General features: G+C 45.5%; 2 protein-coding genes across 7 annotated transcripts in view; both read left to right on the top strand.

The window, feature by feature from the left end:
* Positions 1–6,068, top strand: part of HCK (HCK proto-oncogene, Src family tyrosine kinase) — a 39,904-nt gene extending 33,836 nt beyond the window's left edge. For 4 of the 5 annotated variants that reach the window (XM_024743114.1, XM_024743115.1, XM_024743116.1 and 1 more), the window contains 2 exons: positions 1,243–1,374; positions 5,546–6,068. In XM_024743114.1, coding sequence (XP_024598882.1) covers positions 1,243–1,374; positions 5,546–5,748 — 335 coding nt within the window. In that variant the 3' untranslated portion in view covers positions 5,749–6,068. Of the gene's footprint in view, positions 1–860; positions 1,013–1,242; positions 1,376–5,545 lie in introns of those variants that run through there. The other variant, XR_003003010.1, reaches the window with a different exon arrangement.
* Positions 6,069–16,282: 10,214 nt separating this feature from the next.
* Positions 16,283–20,248, top strand: part of TM9SF4 (transmembrane 9 superfamily member 4) — a 57,488-nt gene continuing 53,522 nt past the window's right edge. Inside the window, exon 1 of one of the 2 annotated variants that reach the window (XM_024742918.1) lies at positions 16,283–16,463. In XM_024742918.1, coding sequence (XP_024598686.1) covers positions 16,449–16,463 — 15 coding nt within the window. In that variant the 5' untranslated portion in view covers positions 16,283–16,448. Of the gene's footprint in view, positions 16,464–17,478; positions 17,677–20,248 lie in introns of those variants that run through there. The other variant, XM_024742919.1, reaches the window with a different exon arrangement.

A 20,248-nucleotide genomic window follows, 5' to 3' on the forward strand; every position in this document is an offset into this window, starting at 1 on the left:
TTAGGTGGGTGAATTATATGGTCTGTGAATGTATCTCAAACAAAAAAAAAACAGGCAAAACTCATTTATGATGTTAGAGATCAGAATAATAGCTACCTGGATTGGGGGGGTTATTGACAGAGAGGGGGCCGGAGGGAACACTTCTGAGAAAGTGTTCTATATCTTGATCTGAGTGGTGATTACAAAGGGATATACATATATAAAATGCATCAAGCTGTGTATGAAAGATTTGTACATTTTATTTCGTGTTTATTATGACACAATTTTAAAAATCTAAACTTAGGGCAACCACTAAAAGAATAGAGTGTAGGGCTTCCCTGGCGGCGCAGTGGTTGAGAGTCTGCCTGCTGATGCAGGGGACACGGGTTCGTTCCCCGGTCTGGGAAGATCCCACATGCCGCGGAGCGGCTGGGCCCGTGAGCCATGGCCGCTGAGCCTGCGCGTCCGGAGCCTGTGCTCCGCAACGGGAGAGGCCACAACAGTGAGAGGCCCGCATACCGCCAAAAAAAAAAGAATAGAGTGTATAATTTCTAAACCAAGAGAGGATAAGCAGGAATAAAAAAAACTCTCTCAATCCCAAGGAAGGAAGGGATTGGGGAAAAAAAGAAAAAACATAGAGCATTTTCAGAACTTGACTATGTACTAAATCATAAAGCAGGTCTCAACAAACTCCAAAGAACATGTATCCTTTACACCACATTCCCCGACCACAGTGGAATTATGATAGAAATCACTCACCAAAGGTTAACTAAACCCATCCCAGACCAGAGGCAAGGAGGGGAGGACTAGAAGGGGAGACATCCAGTGACGGGGGAAACCTCAGAGGCCAAGAGCCAAAATCTTCCCTTTCCCCATTGCAGGGGGTTAGGGGGCGGAGGCATCAGATGTGACCTGGTCTCAAAGTCCCTTGAAGTTCTGCTGTCCCCAAAGATCCTGTGACCTCTAGGACTCCACTCTTCAGGAGTTGCAGTTCACCAGGACATCAGCTGAATCAATGAGGTGGCCCCAGAGAGTGAGTTCCCAGGCACACCCCAGGCACCTCGGCCCAGTCCTCCCCACTTTAGCCATCTGTCCTCAGGATGGATGTTCCTTGCTTCCACGGAGGCCAGATTGAGGGAAGTCACAGTTCTGCAGGGGGCAGACGTTGGCAGCTGTACTGCTGTCCTGTTCCCTTGCACTAGCAGAGACCCAGCCCTGACTGCTCCCCAGACTCAGCCTGACTCTGCTCTGTCCAAACCATAGGGGCCAAGTTCCCCATCAAGTGGACAGCTCCTGAAGCCATCAACTTTGGCTCCTTCACCATCAAGTCAGACGTCTGGTCCTTTGGTATCCTGCTGATGGAGATCGTCACCTACGGCCGGATCCCTTACCCAGGTAGGAGAGGGAACATCAGCTTGGGGCTGCTTCCAGGGCCCAGCCTGGCTCTCTTCTCTTGTCAATGCGGCCATTTGGACCGAGTTTTTGTTTGTTTGTTTGTTATTTTGTTTATTTATTGTTATCAATTTCTTTTCTTTTTTTGACTGCATCGGGTCTTCTTTGAGGCACGCGGGATCATTCATTGCAGCGTGCGAGCTCTTCGTTGTGGTGCGCGGGCTTCTCTCTAACTGTGGTTTGCGGGTTTTCCCTCTCTAGTTGTGGCACGCGGGCTCCAGAGCGCGTGGGCTCTGTAGTTTGCGGCACGGGGGCTCTCTAGTTGAGGCACACGAGCTCAGTAGTTGTGGCACACAGGCTTAGTTGCCCCACTGCATGTGAGATCTTAGTTCCCTGACCAGGTATCAAACCCACGTCCCCTGCATTGTAAGGTAGATTCTTTACCACTGGACCACCAGGGAAGTCCCGATTTTTATCAATATTTTTATTGAAGTATAGTTGATTTACAATGTGTTAATTTCTGCTGTACAGCAAAGTGATTCAGTTATATACATTCTTTTTTAATATTCTTTTCCATTATGTTTTATCATAGGATACTGAATATAGTTCTCTGTGCTGTACAGTAGGACCTTGTTGTTTATCCATTCTGTATATAAAAGCGTCCATCTGCTAACCCCAACCTCCCACTCCATCTCTCCCCCAACCCCATCCCTCCCCCAAGCCCTTCCCCCTTGGCAACCACCAGTCTGTTCTCTATGTCAGACTGAGTTCCTGGCCCTCACCCCCAACTTCCCCTCGCCTGCCCCATCTCAGTTAAAGCCTCCATTATCCATCCAGTTTCTTAAGCCTGAAATCTGGGAGCCTGCTTGGCCCTTCCTCTTCTCTCATCCGTTTCCACATCCAAGAAGTCACAGGGTTCTGGCCATTTGACTCCAAAACATCCCAAGTCGGCCCACTTGTAACTCCACAGCCTCCCCAACACCAGGCCAACGTCCTCCCTCGCCTCGCTGGTGCAGTGACCTCCTAATCAGTCTCCCATCTCTCTAACAGGCCTTTCTCCACCTGAGACCAGAGGGGTTTTTCTAAAACTGTGAACCAGATCTTTGCCCTTCTCCACCTCTAACTTTTTTTTTTTTTTTTTTTTTTTTTTTTTTTTTTTTTACAACCGCTGCGCCACCAGGGAAGCCCCACCTCTAACTTTTTAATGGCCTCCCAGCATAATTAGGACAGAATCCCAACTCCTAATTGTGGCCTGCAGGTCCTTCATGATCCAGCCCCTGCCTACTTCTCCCATTTCATTTCATGCTGTACCCCACAGCCCAGTCATCTGAAGCAGCAACCTTTTTGGCACCAGGGACTGGTTTCACGGAAGACAGTTCTCCCACGGATGGAGGTGGGAGGGTGTTTCAGGTGGTAACGCGAGGGATGGGGAGCAATGGGGGGCAGCAGATGAAGCTCCGCTGGCTCACCCACCGTTCCTGTACTGGTCCACGCCCCGGTGGTTGGGGACCTCTGATCTAAAGTACCATACATGTCCCTGTGATTCTCATTCACAATACCCTATACTGTTTCATTCACAGCATTCATCACCGCTGATAACTATATATTCATTTGGTATTTTCTCCATCAGACTCTGAGCTCTGTGAGGCCAGAAATCTTTTCTGTATTCCTCACTGGTGCATCCGCACTGCCTACATTTGTGCTTGGCTCATAATGGGTGTCTAGTAACCATTCGTCAAATGGGTGAACTTATCCCCATGCCTATGGGCAGCACCCTACACTGCGTAGACCATAGGGTATACAAAGATATACCCGACATGTAGATTGCCTGGGACTCAGTAAATAAAGTTGTTCTCTGTTCCTTTTCAGTTGGGACGTATCCTAGGGTATCTGTAGCCAGAACACTGGGGAGAGGAGGCAAGGTGGATATAAAGAGTCCCTGACTTTTTTTTTTTTTTTTTTCGCGGTACGCGGGCCTCTCACTGCTGTGGCCTCTCCCGTTGCGGAGCACGGGCTCCGGACGCGCAGGCTCGGCGGCCATGGCTCACGGGCCCAGCCGCTCCGCGGCATGTGGGATCTTCCCGGACCGGGGCACGAACCCGTGTCCCCTGCATCGGCAGGCGGACTCTCAACCACTGCGCCGCCAGGGAAGTCCTGAGTTTTAATCCTGTCCCCATCAACGATTACACTTTGGGAAATCCACTTGACTTCTACCCTAGTTCTTTATCTGTAAAAATTATAGGTAATGATGTCAACTACCTTGCAGAAGTGGTTTTGAAGATTAGAAATAAAAGGTGTAGACACTTGGTTCACTCATCAGTATTTATCAAATTCCTACTGTGTGTTAGGCATGAAGGATACAGTGAGAGACAAGGTCCCTGCTCAGCAGGAGCTCACGTTCTAGCCTGGAGGAACACACACTAAACAGACACACACTCTCAGTGGAGATCACTGCAGAGAAGAAAATGAAGCAGGGGCTCGGGAGAGGGGGTGACATGGGCCTCCTGCGGACAGGGAGCACTGTCAGAGCAGGTCATATTTGAGCGGAAAGCCAGCTGAGTGAAGATCTGGGGAAAGGACTCCAGGTAGGAGGTACTGCCAGCTCTTAGGGCCTTCGGTGTGCCTGAAGAATAGCAAGGAAGCCAGGTAGCTGGAGACAAGGAATGAGAGCAGACGGTACGTGAGGGGGTTGGCAGGGGCCCAGTCAGGCGGGATCCATAGTCATGGCGAAGCCTATAGGTGTTAGTCTAAGTGTACAGAAGCCATTGGAGGGTTCTAGGCAGGGGAGTGGCATCATCTGATTTCCGCATTTAAGTGATGCTCTGGTTAGTGTGGAGAGTGCATCAGGGCTGGGGCGATTGTGGGAGCTGCAGCAGTGGCACAGGCGATGGTGACAGTCGTAACAGATATAAGTTGATGAGTTGGTGCTGTGTTTTATAAGAAGAAAGGATGTGACTTACTGATGTGGAAGGTGAGGGAGAGAGAAGAATCAAGGATGAGTCTCCTTGTTTTGATTGAGCAACTGGGTGCATCATGGTCTGGGAATAGACATTCAAGAATTCTGTTTCAGCCCTGTTAAATCTGAGGTGACTTGTAGACACCCAAGTACAGATGTTCAAGGAAGCACTTGGATCTATGAATATGTTTGGTGTTCAGGACTGGTAATATAAAATTGGGGATATAGATGTTTAAAGGGTTGTTCTTGAGGATAACTAACATAAACTTTAATTGAACAAAGAAATGTTCCCGGGGCTTCCCTGGTGGCGCAGTGGTTGTGAATCTGCCTGCTAATGCAGGGGACACGGGTTCGAGCCCTGGTCTGGGAGGATCCCACATGCCGCGGAGCAACTAGGCCCGTGAGCCACAACTACTGAGCCTGCACGTCTGGAGCCTGTGCTCCGCAACAAGGGAGGCCACGATAGTGAGAGGCCCGCGCACTGCGATAAAGAGTGGCCCCCACTTGCCACAACTAGAGAAAGCCCTTGCACAGAAACGAAGACCCAACACAGCAAAAATAAATAAATTAATTAATAAACTCCTACCCCCAACATCTTCTAAAAAAAAAAAAAAGTTCCCACTCATAGGGTGACACTGAGTCTAGCTATCTGACTGTTTTATCTTGAGGGTACACCAATAAAAACCAGGCAATGGGTTATGGAATGCTGTATCCATTAGGATGCATTAGGCTGCAAGTAACAAATTATCAGGCTAAGAGTGGTGGAAACAATAGGTAAGTTATTATTCCCCAGAGCAAGGAGTCTGGCACTGGTGACTGGTCAGTTCAGTTGCTCAAAGGCTCTCGGGACTCTGGGTTGGTTCCTCTGTGACTGTCTTCCCCATGTGGTCAGATGGCTGCTGCAGCTCCAAAGATCACATTGTGTCAGCGTCCAAAGGAAGCAGGAAGGGTGCGTCCTCCAAAGCCTCTTTTCTCATAAGGGAGAAAAACCTTGCCTGAAAGTTTCCTGGGAGTCTCCCCATCAGCTCCATTGGCCCAAACTGGGCACCAGGCCCCTGCCCTCGCTGCAGGGGTGGCTGGGGAAGGGATACCTGGCTTTCACAGTGGGAGGAGCTCAGCTCCCGTGGGGAGGTGGGGAGTGATGGTTGTTGGGGAGGCAACGGTGTCTGCCACCCCAACCCCAATCCCTCCCTTTTCAATTCCATGGCTCCTTCTCAGGGATGTCAAACCCCGAGGTGATCCGGGCACTGGAGCGGGGGTACCGGATGCCTCGACCAGAGCACTGCCCCAAGGAGCTCTACAACATCATGACTCGCTGCTGGAAGAACCACCCCGAGGAACGGCCCACCTTCGAATACATCCAGAGTGTGCTGGATGACTTCTACACGGCCACCGAGGGCCAGTACCAACAGCAGCCATGACGGGGGGCGGCCAGGCAGGGCCAGGCACTGAGGCCATGCCTGCGCAGGGGCTCCAGCACCATCTGCCCAGCACCCGCTCACCTTTCCCACTCCCAGACACCCACCCTCTCTCCAGCCACAGTTCCTCATCTGTCAAGTGGGTGGGTTGGACCGGACAATCTCTTTTTGACTCTAGCAACCCACAATCTGCCAATCTCAGGACACCCCTGGCTGATATTTCTATTGCCTGGGACAGCTGGATTCCAGTTACAGCTGTGGTTTGGATGGAGAACTTTAAAAATAATGAAATAAATATTTAAATAAAAGATCTGAATGCTAAAGGTTTTACTAACAAGTTGGCTTGTCTTGTCCTGCCAATTTCTGAACATTTGCCTTTTGCTGGATGTCAAGTCAAAGGGGGAAGGACTGGCAAAGAGAAGTGGGGTTCAGTGCTCACAGTTTTCTAACTGCCCCCAAATACTTGCTGGCTGTATTAGTTTCCTATGGCTTCTGTAACAAATTAGCACAAACCTGATGGCTTAAAACAAAACAAATTTATTGTCTTGCAGTTCCATAGGTCAGAGTCTGAGATGGGTTGGCAGGGCTCTGGGGGACAATTGTGTACTTGCCTTTTCCAGCTTCTAGAAGCTGTCCACATTCCTGGTTCCCTTCTGTTCATCACTCCAAATTCTGCTTCCGTTATCACATCTCCTTCTCTGACTCTGAGGCTCCTGCCTCCCTCTGTTACTTGTAAGAACCCCTGTAATTACATTGGACCCACCTGGATAATCCAGACTAATTTTTCCATCTTCAGTTCCTTAATCACATTTGTAAAGTCCCGTTTGCCACATAAGGTAACATCTTCACAAGTTCCAGGAATTAGGACGTGGACATCTTTTTTTTTTTTTTTTTTTGAGGGGGAGCATTATTCACCTGTCACAGTGGATGGTTTTTTGTCTCCCAGAAGCTGGGTCGGCCAGGATGACAGGAATGATTTTTCACGATCTGGGACACTGACTCTCCTGTCAAGCCACTTTTCTATGCACGTTGGTTGGTCTGGATCTCCCACAGGGTTGGGGGCTGCCTGTCGCCCCTGCATTTCTCATGGCCAAGCAGTCATCATGGTTGTTAAGATGGTATCCACCGCTGCAGGAGCCCTGGCAGCTGGAGCTATGGCTGCTGAGAGGTATCTGGTACCCTGCGTTGGAAGCTCTCAGTGGAGGGTGGGGGGTGGGGGAAGATGTGGGAAGGAGGCAGAGAAGATGAGGCAGTGGGGCCTTCCTGCATGTTGTCTCAGTTGAAAGTCACTGTTGGTTAGCTTTGTTGTAGGGGGAGCGATGAGAAGAGGTGGACAGTGGGGTGGGGAGCAAATAACACCTTTCTGTATTATTGTATCTCCTGAAGGATCTGTATATATCCTTCTGTGAAGTACCCGCCAGAGTCCCATGGAATGCAATACTGACTTGATTCTGTAGCCCTGAGTAGCACAGAGTCTAACCTTAGGCACTGGGTATAAGAACAGTGGAAAATAAAGCTAGCAGTGTTTCAACTTACTTAGTTTGTAACTGAGTTCCTCTCTTGCTTTCTTGTTTGGGAATGTGTCTTTGGATATCTGAAAGCAGAGCCCAGGGTCCTGTGATAGGAATTTGCATATATGACCTGTGGCATATTAGATTGCTGTTCAGTAATCCATAGGAGGAGTAAACTTCCCTGCCCCATTGACCTGAAAAGAACAAGGTCCAAGCAAGATAAGTGACATGTGAAACAGATCTGGACCCAACCTGCAGCTTGGATTTAAACCCAGCTGAGCACAGCCTTGATCAACTGAAATCCAGCCAACCCATGGACGTGTGAGAGAGAAGTAAATGCTTATTATTATAAGCCCTTCTGGGGTTGTTTTGTTATGTAGCATTATTATAGAAATAGATGACTGAGAAATGATCTCAAAAGGTGGAGCCTATATGGACAAGATCAAAGGGTCAATTCCTGCCCTCCCGCTCTTTCAGTTTACACTGCCCTCTGAACCCCATTAGCCTACACCCTGATTTATCCCTTTGGTCACAGGAAAGACTGATGAATACTGGGGGCAGGTACAACATCAAAAGTATGATCTGTGAAAGAAAAAATTGATAAATTGGACTTTATTAAAATTAAAACTCTGCTCTAAGACATTTAGGAAAATGAAAATACAAGCTCCACTCTGGGAGAAAATACTTGCAAAACATGTATCTGACAAAGGACTGATATCCCAAATACACAAAGAAGTCTTAAAACTCAACAATAAGAAAACAATTCACTTTAAAAAATGGGCAAAACAGGGCTTCCCTGGTGGCGCAGCGGTTGAGAGTCCGCCTGCCGATGCAGGGGACACGGGTTCGTGCCCCAGTCCGGGAGGATCCCACATGCCGCGGAGTGGCTGGGCCCGTGAGCCATGGCCACTGAGCCTGCGCGTCCGGAGCCTGTGCTCCGCAACGGGAGAGGCCACAACAATGAGAGGCCCGCGTATCGCAAAAAAAATGGGCAAAACACATGGACACCTCAAAAAGAAGATATGCAGATGGAAAATAAGTATATGGAAAGATGCTCAACATCATATGTCATTAGAAAAATGCAAATTAAAATAACAATGCAATACCACTGCACTCCTATCAGAATGGTTAAAATTCAGAACACTGATACAACCAAAAGCTGACAAGGATGTGGATCAACAGGGACTCTCACTCGTTGCTGGTGGGAATGCAAAATAGTGCAGGCACTTTAGATGACATTTGGCTCTTTCTTACAAAACAAGCATACTCTTATCATACAGTCCAGCAGTTGCACTCCTTGGTATTTATCTGAATGAGCTGAAAACTTATGTCCACACAAAAATCTGCACAGATGTTTGTAGCAGCTTTATTTATAATTGTCAAAACTTGGAAGAAACCAAGATATCCTTCAATAGGTGAATGACAAACAAACTGTGATACATCCATATAACGGAATATTGTTCAGTGCTAAAAAGAAATGAGCTATCAAGACATGAAAGAACCTTAAATGCACTAAATGAAAGAAGCCAATCTAAAAAGGCTACATACTGTATGATTCCAACTATAGGACACTGTAGGAAAGGTAAAACTATAGAGACAGTGAAAAGCTCAGTGGTTGCCAGGGGTTTTTGGGGAGGGAGGGAGGGATGAAGAGGTGGAGCACAGGGGATTTTTAGCGCAGTGAACCTATTCCATATGATTCTCTTAATGGTGGATACATATCACTATAAATATGTCAAAAGTCATAGAATGTACAACACAAAGAGTGAACCCTAATGTAAAATATGGACTTTGGTTAATAATAGTGTATCACTATTGGCTCATCAATGGTAACATATGTACCACACTGAGGCAAGATATTAATAATAGGGGAAACTGGGGGCTGGATGAGGGAGTATACGGGAACTCTGTACTTCACACTCATTTTTCTGTAAACATGAAACTGCTTTAAAAAATAAAGTCCATTAAATAAATATGGGGATAGATGTGTGCCACCCATTTTATGGGAAAACGGCATGCACTCCTCCCCAGAAGATGGCAAAGAAGGCATGGGTAAAGTGCCCATTCTAAGATGTTAATGACTTGCTTCAATCTTTTCCCTAGTTATAGCTTTGAGTTTAAATATAGGGAAAGCACTTGTTTCACTCTCTTCCCTGTGACTTGTAAAACTTTCTCCTTATTACCCCCCTGGGCCCTCAATTTTGTCACGTGTCTGTCCTTGTCACAATATGTTCTGACATAAGGCTATAACAGTTTGCATTCTGTTTGCATCCCTTCCCTTTGGGGGGTTGGCAGTGACTGCTGGTTGTCCCCATATCTATGTTCCCCCTTCTTCTAGAAGTAGAATTCTGAGAAACAGAACTTTTATTAGGGACACATAACTCCCTGGAATGAAGACTACATTTCCCACTCTTGCAGCAAAGTGTGGCCATAAGTTCTGATCAATGGGTTGTAAGTGGAAGTGTGGTGTAGCATCTTCCAAATTCCTTTCTTAAAAGACAACTGATGTGGTCTCTTCGCCTCTTAGTTTTCATCTCTTCCTCTATCTTTCTGCCTAGAATGTACATGTGAAGGCGAGAGCTTTAGCTGGAAGCTTGGACCCTGAGGAAAATAAATTAATTCTAGGGATGACAAAGCTGGATGAAGCTTGATTCCCTGAAGATATTTGAGGCACAGCTGCCATATCAGCTAAGACAGTCCTCCCCAGACTTTTCACTTTACAGGGTGTGACATGCACTGTTGGTATCCCTTAAAGTGGACTGGATTTTTAGCTGTCATCTGCATCACTGTGCCTGAGAGCTCTTTTTCTAAAACTGCAAAAAGCTTCAGCTACCAGTGTTCCCAGAAGGCCAAAAGTTCTAAGGAGTTAACACCCTGTGGGATCAGTCCTCAACTAATGACTTTTGGGAGGTGGTGTATAAATCCCCCAGCTCCCTTGCCCCTTGGGTAGGATAACTGAGGTGTGTGTTTTGCACTGTTTCCCAGTTTCCCCACAGAATTAAGCTTCAGTTAACCACGATGGTAACTTGCTTGACAACATATGCTTTCCAAATATAGTTCCAACACGAATGTGGGTTGATAGCTTCATGTATATTCACGAATCAGATGAAAATGAAATAATGAAGGCGTACATCAGAACTTCACTTGTTATTCAATGATATGAGCAACTTCTTTGCTGAATAAAGTATGAGTTTCAAATGCTATCACATTTTTGTGCTAATCACAATGTAACAGCTACAGACGTGATATTCTGAAAGTTTAGTCTGCATAACTGACACTTTCTCCATCACTTTAAGTCTGGGCTGGGGTTTGGCAAACTACATTTTATTGGAACACAGCATGCTCATTATTTACTGTTTGTAGCAGCTTTTGTACTACAAGGCGGAGTTGAGTAGTTGTGACACAATCACATGGTCTGCAAAGCCTAAAATATCTACCATCTGTCCCTTTACAGAACATTTTTGCTAACAAAGCAAAACTTCAAGCCCTGATTTGTAGCATTTGCTGATTTTTGTGGTGTAAATATCCCCACCATGGCCAATTTTAAGCTACCATCCAGAACTGCATTGTGGCTTTCACGGGGCTTAGGCAGTTTTGCCTTTGCAGGACACTTCCTTCACAAAATATACATTTTATAAATATCAATATAAATATTTTTATTTATAAATATAAATTGTATTAAATATAAATTGCAGTCAACAGCTGCATTGATATAAAAATGAATACACTGGGAATTCCCTGGCAGTCCAGTGATTAGGACTCGGTGCTCTCACTGCTGGAGCCTGGGTTCAATCCCTGGTCGGGGAACTAAGATCCCATAAACTGTGCAGCGTGGCCAATAAAGAAATAAATGCATACATAAATAAGTAAATAAGCTCTTTTTTTAAAAAAAATGAATATGCTAATATTACATATGAAAACTTTTACTTCAACACAAAAGCTCATTTTTGCCTTCTGATTTTTAAAAGGAATTAATTTCTTTTAAACATTTCGTGGACCCTAAAAGTATGTTGGGCCTTGGGCACTGTACCTACTGTGTTAATGGATAAACTGTCTCTGCTACCAACCCAAAGTCACTGAATACAGAGCTGGGAAGAGATGTGTAGCAGCACATGAAATAACAGTATTTCTGTCATACACATAAAATAGATGTAAATAAAATCAAGAGCTTAGCAAATAATAAAATCTAGTAAAATTATTAGGAAATGAGTTTTGAATATTTCATACTTTTGTTTTTAATACCACTTACTTAATTTTAAATGTATATAATTTAATTTTCACTAATGCCCGTATTCAACAACTGGCTCACAAAATTTCTGAGAATTTAACTATCAGCTCTTGCAAACAGTAGAAGCTGGCTTCTGCACACCATTGCCTTCTGGCATCCCTTTACCTCCCAGATAAAGTACTTTTGCTTGAATCCTTGTCTCAGAGTCAGCTTCTGGAGAAAAGCAAACTAAGACAGAGAAAAGTAAGTGTTCATCTTGTTAAGCCACTGTTATTTCCCGGGGCGGTGGTGTGTGTCTTCCTTGCAGCCGGATCTATTCCCAACTGACAGAGTGAGGCCTAAGATTAATTCATAACGCAAGCATTCAACAAATATTTTTTTGAGCACATACTTAGTAGGGACACAGCTGGGAACACCATAGACCCAGTGTAGGCTTTCACGGAAGAAGGACAATAAGAAATAACCAAAGTATCTCTCTCTCTATGTGTGTGTGGGTGTTTCCCAACTGTGTTGGGGGCAGGGAACATCTCTCTGAGGTGACAGTTGAGCTGAGACCTAATCATGAGAAGGAGCTAATCACACAAAATGTTGAGAGAAGAATATTCCAGAGAGAAGGAACTGCAAGTACAAAGGCCCTGAAGTAGAGATGAGCTCGGCAAGTTCCAAGTAGGTCTGTGTGGCTGGAGCCTGGTGAGTAAAGGGGACAGTGTAGGAGTCAAGGCCAGATCGTGAAGGCCCTTGCAGGCCATGGTGAGGACTTGGGATTTTCTGTTACCGCAGTGGGAATCATTCCAGAGTTTTAAACGGGGAAGAAACAGTTGATTCTTGTTTTTTAAAAGATGACTTTGATGGTTAAATAGACATTAGAGGTGACAAGAGTGGGTGTAGAAAAACATCACCCCAGATGCCTAGGGGAGAGAGGGGAGGGTGGCCTAGGCAAGGATTGCGCCATGGTTTGTGACAAAATGACCCCCAATGAATCATGCCTCCTTGAACTCGTGCCTGTGTGTGATCCCCTCCCACTTTGACTCTGGACTGATCTTGTAACTTGTTTTGACCAACAGATTGTGACAGAGCTGATGCTATGGGATTTCTGAAGCTTAGGCCTTAGGAAGAGGCTAGCAGCTTTTGCTCTCACCCTCAGGGACCCCTGAGACCACACTGTGAAGAAGCCTAGGCTGCCCTTGTTGAGGATGAAAGACCATGAGGAGAGAGAGGCCCTTCTGATAGTCAGCACCAACCTCCCAAACATATGAGGCCACCTTGGACCCTCCAGCCCCAGTTAAGCTGTCAGATGAGAGCGTATGAAAGATCCCAGTTGAAACCATCAGAATTTCCCAGATGGCCAACTTACACAATCAAGGGAAATAATAAATCGTTGTTGTTTTGAGCCACTAAGTTTTAGGGTAGTTCGTTATGTAGCAATAGATAACTGACACCACTGTGAGAAGGACATAGATTAACACATCCTACCCTTCTCCTCGGAGATATCTAAGGATCGGATTTGCTTCCTCTAAGCCCAGCCCCACCCTCCAGTTTTCCTTGGAGAAGCATTTTTGCAGGTGTCTGGAACTACATGCCTCGATGCTCCTATAAGACCCCTCTAGTTTGGGTTTGGTTTTGTCTGTCTGTCTGGATGTACAACGGAGGCATGGACTCGACTCAAAGGATTTGAGTCAAGCCTTATCCCCCTTCTGATCTGCTGGGTTACGTTGTCCAAGTTTCTCAACTTATCTTTATCTTAATGTTTCCACCATTCCAGAGATAAAAAGGCAGCCCTACTGACCTCAAAGTAATAACAGCAAGCATGTATAGAGCACTTACCATGTGACAGGCACTATTCTAATCTTTTGACATATATTAACTTATTCAGCCCACATAACCATCCTACGAGGTAAGGTCTTTTATGATCCATGCTCTACAGATGAGGAAGTTGAGGTTTAGAGAGGTTAAAAAACCATCTTCACACCCATTAGCATGGTTATTATTAAATATAACAACAACAACAGAAAATAACAAGTGTTGGTGAGGATGTGGAGAAATTAGAACCCTTGTGCATAACTGATGGGAATGTAAAATGATACAGCCACTGTGGGAAATAGTATAGCAGTTCCTCAATAAGTTAAACATAGAATTACCATATGATTCAGCAATTCCACTTCTGTGTGTACACCTAAAAGAAGTGAAAGCAGGGATTTGAACAGATATTTCATAGCAGCATTATTTACAATAGCCAAAAGGTAGAAACCACCCAAATGTCTTAAGGAATAAAATTCTGATACATGCTACAACATGAACGAAACTTGAAGACATTATGCTAAATGAAATAAGCCAGACACAAAAGGACAAATGTTGCATAATTCCATTTATATGAGGTATCTAGAACAGGCAAATTCATAGAGACAGAAAGTAGAATAGTGGTTACCAGGGGCTGAGGGGAAGGTATAATGCAGAGTTAGAGTTTAATGGGTACAGAGTTTCAGTTTGGGATGAAGAAAAGTTTCCGGAGATGGAGGGTAGTAATGACTGCCCAAGACTGTGAATGTACTTGATACCACTGAATTGTACACTTAAAAGTGATTAAAATGGTAAATTTTATGTGATGTATATTTTACAATAAAAAGAATTACGGGAAAAGTGAAATTTGCCCATACCATGGAGCTGGGGGCGGGGGTGACAGAGATGGGATCTAAACCCAAGCAGTCTTACTCCAAGATTCTGATGTATGTATGTTACTAAAGGAGACTGGGTCATGAAAGCCCTATGGGAAAAACAGAAAGTATGAGGGGAAAAATGGAAATACTGAGGAATATGCCATTCACGGAACTTTGTTCCTTATCAGTCATCCTTCTTCAGGCATCCAGAAATGGTGGGAAACACCCAGGATTCAAGCTCCAGGAGAACTGATTGCAAGTTTGGAACCTATGGCTTACTAGCTATGAAACTCCAGGCAAATTTCCCCCCCTAGTCTCTCAAACTTCTTCCCCCTTGGGGATTTATCTGTTGTGCTCTTCTTCAGGATAGCTGTGTGGGTCACAAGAGTTAATAAGTGTATGTTTCAATTATCTATTGCTGCATGAGAAACCACTCCAAAATCTAAAACAACCGAGCTCAGCTGGGCAGTTTTTTTCTCCCATATAGTGTCAGAAAAGGTTATGCATGTGGCTGTATTCTGTTGGCAGTTCAGCTAGGGTTAGAATGTCCATGATGACTCCATTTGTATGCCTAGTGCTCAACTAAAATTTCCAGAGTAACTTGAGGAGATGCCTGGGCCTCTCTCCCTCTCCATGTGGCTCTCCAGCTGGGTAGCCACACATCTTTAGACCCAAGATGATGGAAACAGAAGCTGCCAAGTCTCTTAAGGCTTAGACCCAGAACTGGCAGCGTCATCTGTACCACATTCTATTGGCTAAAGCAAATGATGTGGCCAGCCAGATTCAAAAGGAAGAGAACAAGAGTCTACCTCTTGGCGGGAGAAACAGTATGCTCACAAAAAGATGGGAAGACTTGTTGGCAGCCTTCTTTGTCTGGCAATCCACCATAGTGGTGCTTGTAGGTGGGCAACAGAGTTCAACTGCCCCCTGCCAAGAGGTAGGATTAGATAAGAGAGTCTTATGAATAGTTTTGGCGTAATGCTAAATGCTGCAGCACACAACAAATGTTCAGTAAGTGATTATTATTATTAACCATTATTATTCTTTTGTCTTTTTAAAATTAATTAATTAATTTATTTTTGGCTGTGTTGGGTCTTTGCTGCTGAGCATGGGCTTTCTCTAGTTGCAGCAAGCGGGGGCTGCTCTTCGTTGCCGTGCGCAGGCTTCTCATGTTGCAGAGCACGGGCTCTAGGCACGCGGGCTTCAGTAGTTGCCACACGCGGGCTCAGTAGTTGTGACACACGGGTTAAGCTGCTCCGCGGCATGTGGGATCTTCCCGGCCCAGGGCTCGAACCCGTGTTGCCTGCATTGGCAGGTGGATTCTTAACCACTGCGCCACCAGGGAAGTCCCACCATTATTATTCTTTTACAACTTTCCCTAACAGTTGCAGATAGCACTGGTACTGTATCCACCTTACAGTGATACATGGACCAAGAGAACTTTCAGGTCTCTCCCAATTTTAACTCCACAACTCTTTGGGTCTCCTTTTCCAGCTACTGGAAACTGAGGCTTAGGAAGGATGAGTGACTTGCCTCGAGTCACACACTTAGGTAAGTAGCACATGGTTAAGTCCACATTCAAAGATGTTTCCCTCCATTAAAGATGCTGCTTTTCCTTCATTCATTTAATAAGTAGTGTATTGTGTTGGGCACCTAACGTATGCCAGAAGGAGTATACATAAGAGTCTAATGACAATTATTTATTGAATAACAGTGTGTAACATTATGTCATTGGATCCTCATCATAAACGTATGATGAAGGTATTATAATCATCCCCTCTGCATTTCACAGATGAGAATGAGGCAGAGGGAGGTTAAATAAAAGGCAGGATCCTACCCACATAGGAATTATATTTTATTGGAGAGGATATAGGATATTCAAGCAAGTAATTAAATATATAATTACAAATTATTCTGCTAATAGAGCCCTGGTACCCATCCCACTCACCCATATCAGGGGCCTCAGGTAACCCTGGCAACGGGTCTTCCTGCCAATAGTAAAAATGGAGTCCACAAAACAAGTGCGTTTACTCACATCTCTATTACCCACAATGCAATGTCAAGAGTGGGAGGAGCAGGCTCTGCCAGGAGCTAACATGGCTCCCGTAGTTACACCATTCTCTCTTTTCACCTAATCAGCGACCTGACTCCCCAGACCAAGCTACCGATCAGCAGCCAAGTCTTCTTTGCCCCTCCACTCACCGCCACGAAAGGAGCGACTGAAGGCAGGCAGCACCTTGCGGAGTTTAACTCCGTAACCAGGGAAACACTACTTCCGCTGACGTCACTACGACGACACGTGGATCCAAGATGGCGGCTGCGATGGTGAGTGAAGGAGGCTCCGGGAGCCGGAGATGGAGCGGGGCCCTCCGGGAGATCCCAGGACTTTCCGGCGTCCCATGCCTGGCCCGAGCCACCTCAGGGACTCCTAGTGCAGGCCTGAGGGACATCCCTGACAGGGCTTGACTCCCCCAAACTCCCCCTGTCCGGTCTTTGCCCCGCACTCAGTCTTGTCAAGGCCCGAAGTTTTGGGGGAGGCACTGGGTCGGAGGAAAGGTCTCAAACACCGCCTCCGTCGGTTCCTATTCTGGCTTTGGTCTCCGCGTCCTGTGACTCCCATTTCCCAGTTTTCACTTTCCAGCCCTGATCTCTCTGAAGAGCCCCCAGTTATTCCCACCTTCGCTCCTCCCTCTCACGTCCAGACCCTGCTCTCTCCGCCTCCCCACTGTCTTGACCAGTCCGCGGATGCGTCCTCACCTCTGACCAACCTCCCAGCCCAAATCCTGTGTCAGATCTTTTCCAGAGCCCTGTCTTCACCTGTACCCTCAGCTGTTCCCACCGCGCACTTGACTGCCGATACCCGGAAGCACGCCTTTGCCCACCCCCACCCCCATCCTCCATCCCCAGATTCTTTCCTAATTTCTCCTGTCTTCTCTCAACTCCCTGCCTCTCTCATAGGGAGCTTTTATCCCACTGGTTTTCAAACTTAACTGTGCATAAGACTCGGGGTGTGTGCTTGGAGGCTTGTTAAAAATGCAGTTTCCAAAGATTCTAATTCCTTAGGGCTAGATGATGCCCAGGAATCTGCACTTTTATTAGCACTGTAGTGATTATGATCGAGGTGGTCTGTAACTACGTTTCGAAAAACACTGTACCAGCCCCGCCTGGCCCCCTCCCCTTCCCATGCCCCTACAGGGCCACACAGCTCTTTAGGATGAAGCCTGTGTGTGAATAAGGGTATGTGGATAAGCTGTGCCTGGAAAGTGGGTCAGAACTTGCTGGCTTCTGGTACAGAACGCTGGAAGTAGATCTATGAAGGACTGGCCCTTTCTTCTTCCAGAAGCTCGGCTCACATTCTACTTGTCAAGAGACCAGAACCAAAACTGAAGTCACTTAGTCCAGAGTGATTGTCTGGATGTTCCTGTATGTTGCTTCCTCAGCAGATAATTGCATCCTGGGAGTGCACACAAAGGACATTTGACTTCAGTAAAGAAGATTGTTGTTTAAATTCTTTGGTGTTGATTTTCTCCAAACAAGGGTAGGATATTGGCTGATAACAAATTTCCCTCCTTCTGTTAACCAACTGATAAATTATCCTTTTTGTTTAATAAAGGGATTCCTTGTTTAGAACCTCAGAGATCAGGTAAAAGTCTTCACAGTCTTGCCTGATAAAAATCCCAAAAGTGGTATGTTGAAACCCATTTTTTTTCTGGACCACATTCAGAACAAGAACGGCATAAGAACTTAACAGGAAAAGTCACACCCGCTTTTACAAAAGTTCAATAAAATGGCATTTATTGCATTGCACTGGGAAATTCCTGCCCTATTCTGAGGTTTTTAGGAGGTAATAAGTTAACATATTTCTGGTACACATTTATTTAATCAACAAATATTTGAGGGCCTGCTCTGTGCCAAGACCTAGAGATGTTCTGGTGAATTAGAGGGTCAAGGTCCCTACCTTCCTGGAGCCTTTCTAGTCTGAGGAGACAGGCAGTGAGTAAGTAAACAAATACATGAACGAGGTAGTGTCAGATAGTAGTAAGTGCTGTGAAGATGGCAAGGTGAAATGGTAGTGATTGGGGGTGACAGGGTGATGCACCTGCTTTGCATTAAGTGGTCAGAGAAGTCTTCTCAGAGAAAGTGACATGAGTTGAGACCTGATTGACAAGAAGGAACTAGCAATGCAAAGAGTGTTCCAGGTAAAGGAGATGGCAAGCATAAAGGGCCAAGGTGGGAAAGAGTATGTTTGAGGAACACAGAAGGCTGGAGGGACTGAAACATGCTGAGGAGTCAGGGTGTGGTGCAGAGAATGATACAAGAGGAGATGGGAGAGGCAGGAAGAGCTGTGTTTCTAGAAGCATGCCTATAATTGTGGTGGGTTGTAGTCTACAGTTTATAGTCTGTGGACTGCATTTTGAAAGACTGTCCTGTTAGGTGCTTCGCCTTCCCATCCTCTCCAGAACGTTACATTGAGGGAGCCGGCTTGTTCTCAGCCTGCAGAGAACCAATGGAAAGGAGTTTGGATTTTATTCTAAGCACAGTGGAAAGCACAGTGATTTCATGTTTGGTGTCACCTGGGAGTGTCGCCCTGTGCTTTCGTGGTGAATACTGTAACTGATTTCAAGAAACTGAGGATGTAATGTATACAGTGACCCACAGAGGCCATTTTAAAGAGTGCACGTGAGAAACTTCACGTTTGATGCGATGGTGAAAAGGCATGGAAGCAAGTTTATTACAGGGGGATATGTGTGACAGGCAGAGTGGGCAGATGGACTTGAGCTTGGTCTGTGTTAAGCACTTTATTACACGGAAGTCAGAACAGTCCCCACTCCCTCGTACACAAAGGTTTTTGCACAGCTGTCAGGAATGGAAGTGTGTGGATCTGTTTTTGGGGTGTCTGGGTTTTGAGGCAAGTCATACAACGAAAGAGGAAGTGAGCTAATAGATTCAGTGACCGTGGGAACATGCTGGGTTTTGGTTTATTCTCTTGTTTTGCAAGTTAGGGCTGTGGACGCAAGTTTCAAGTGGTATTTATGTGTTTTTCCCCCTTCCCCTCCTTAGTGATTGGTTCTTCTTCCCCAGGGGTTGGCTGCCACCTCCCGGGTCTGTGTTAGCACGATGGGGTTTCCTGAACTTCCTGCAGCATAGGAGTAGGTGGCTGGTGTAAACTGAAGCTCTCTAGTTTTCCTGCCTTCCTCCTGCCCTGGATTTAGATGACTCTATAAAGTTACAGGATACTGAGTTGATCTAGCTGGGTCTGAGGTGAGAAGCAGGCTCATGTCTCACTCCTTATGGAATTCTTGATCATATGGAATATGCTTTGGGGAATATTATTTTCGTGGAACTTGGGAAATGTCCATTGAGTGCATTTGTAGGCATCTCAGGAGTCTGGAAACCTCCATTTGGAGAATAAAACTGTATTTCTCTCACATAATCACTGTTTGTACTGTTTTGGGTTTTATCTTTTTCCCTTTTTATTGGATTATAATTCATATACCATAAAATTCACCCTTTTAAAGTTTACAGTTCAGTGGTTTTTTAGTATATTCACAAAGTTGTGTAACCTTCACTGCTATCTACTTCCAGAACATTTTCATCACCCCATAAAGAAACCCATTAGCAGCCGCTTCCCACTCCCCCTTTCCCACCAGTCCCTGGCAACCACTAATATACTTTCTGTCTGTATAGATTTTTCTTTTCTGGACATTTCATATAAATGGAATCAAACAATATGTGGTGTTTTGTATCTGACTTTTTTTTTTAACATGGAATAATGTTTTCAAACGTCATCCATGTTGTAGCATGTATCAATATTTCATTCCGTTTTATGGTCAAATAACATTCCATTGTATGGATAGACCTCGTTTTGTTTATCCTTTCCTCCGTTGGTGGACTTTGGGATCGTTTCCACTTTTTGGCTGTTACGAATAACGCTGGTATGAACATTTTGTGTACAAGTTTTTGCGTGAACATAGTTCTCAGTTTTCTTGGGTATATACCTAGGAGTGGAACTGCTGGGTCAGTTCTCACTGTTTTGAGGTTACTTGGGTTTGATCCAGTCCAGAGGCAGGGGAATGGCCTGAATGACCTCAGGGTTCCTTTGAACAAAT

Source organism: Neophocaena asiaeorientalis, unplaced genomic scaffold (genome assembly GCF_003031525.2).
Source record: "Neophocaena asiaeorientalis asiaeorientalis breed wild unplaced genomic scaffold, Neophocaena_asiaeorientalis_V1.1 scaffold82, whole genome shotgun sequence".
Classification (NCBI taxonomy): Eukaryota; Metazoa; Chordata; class Mammalia; order Artiodactyla; family Phocoenidae; genus Neophocaena; species Neophocaena asiaeorientalis.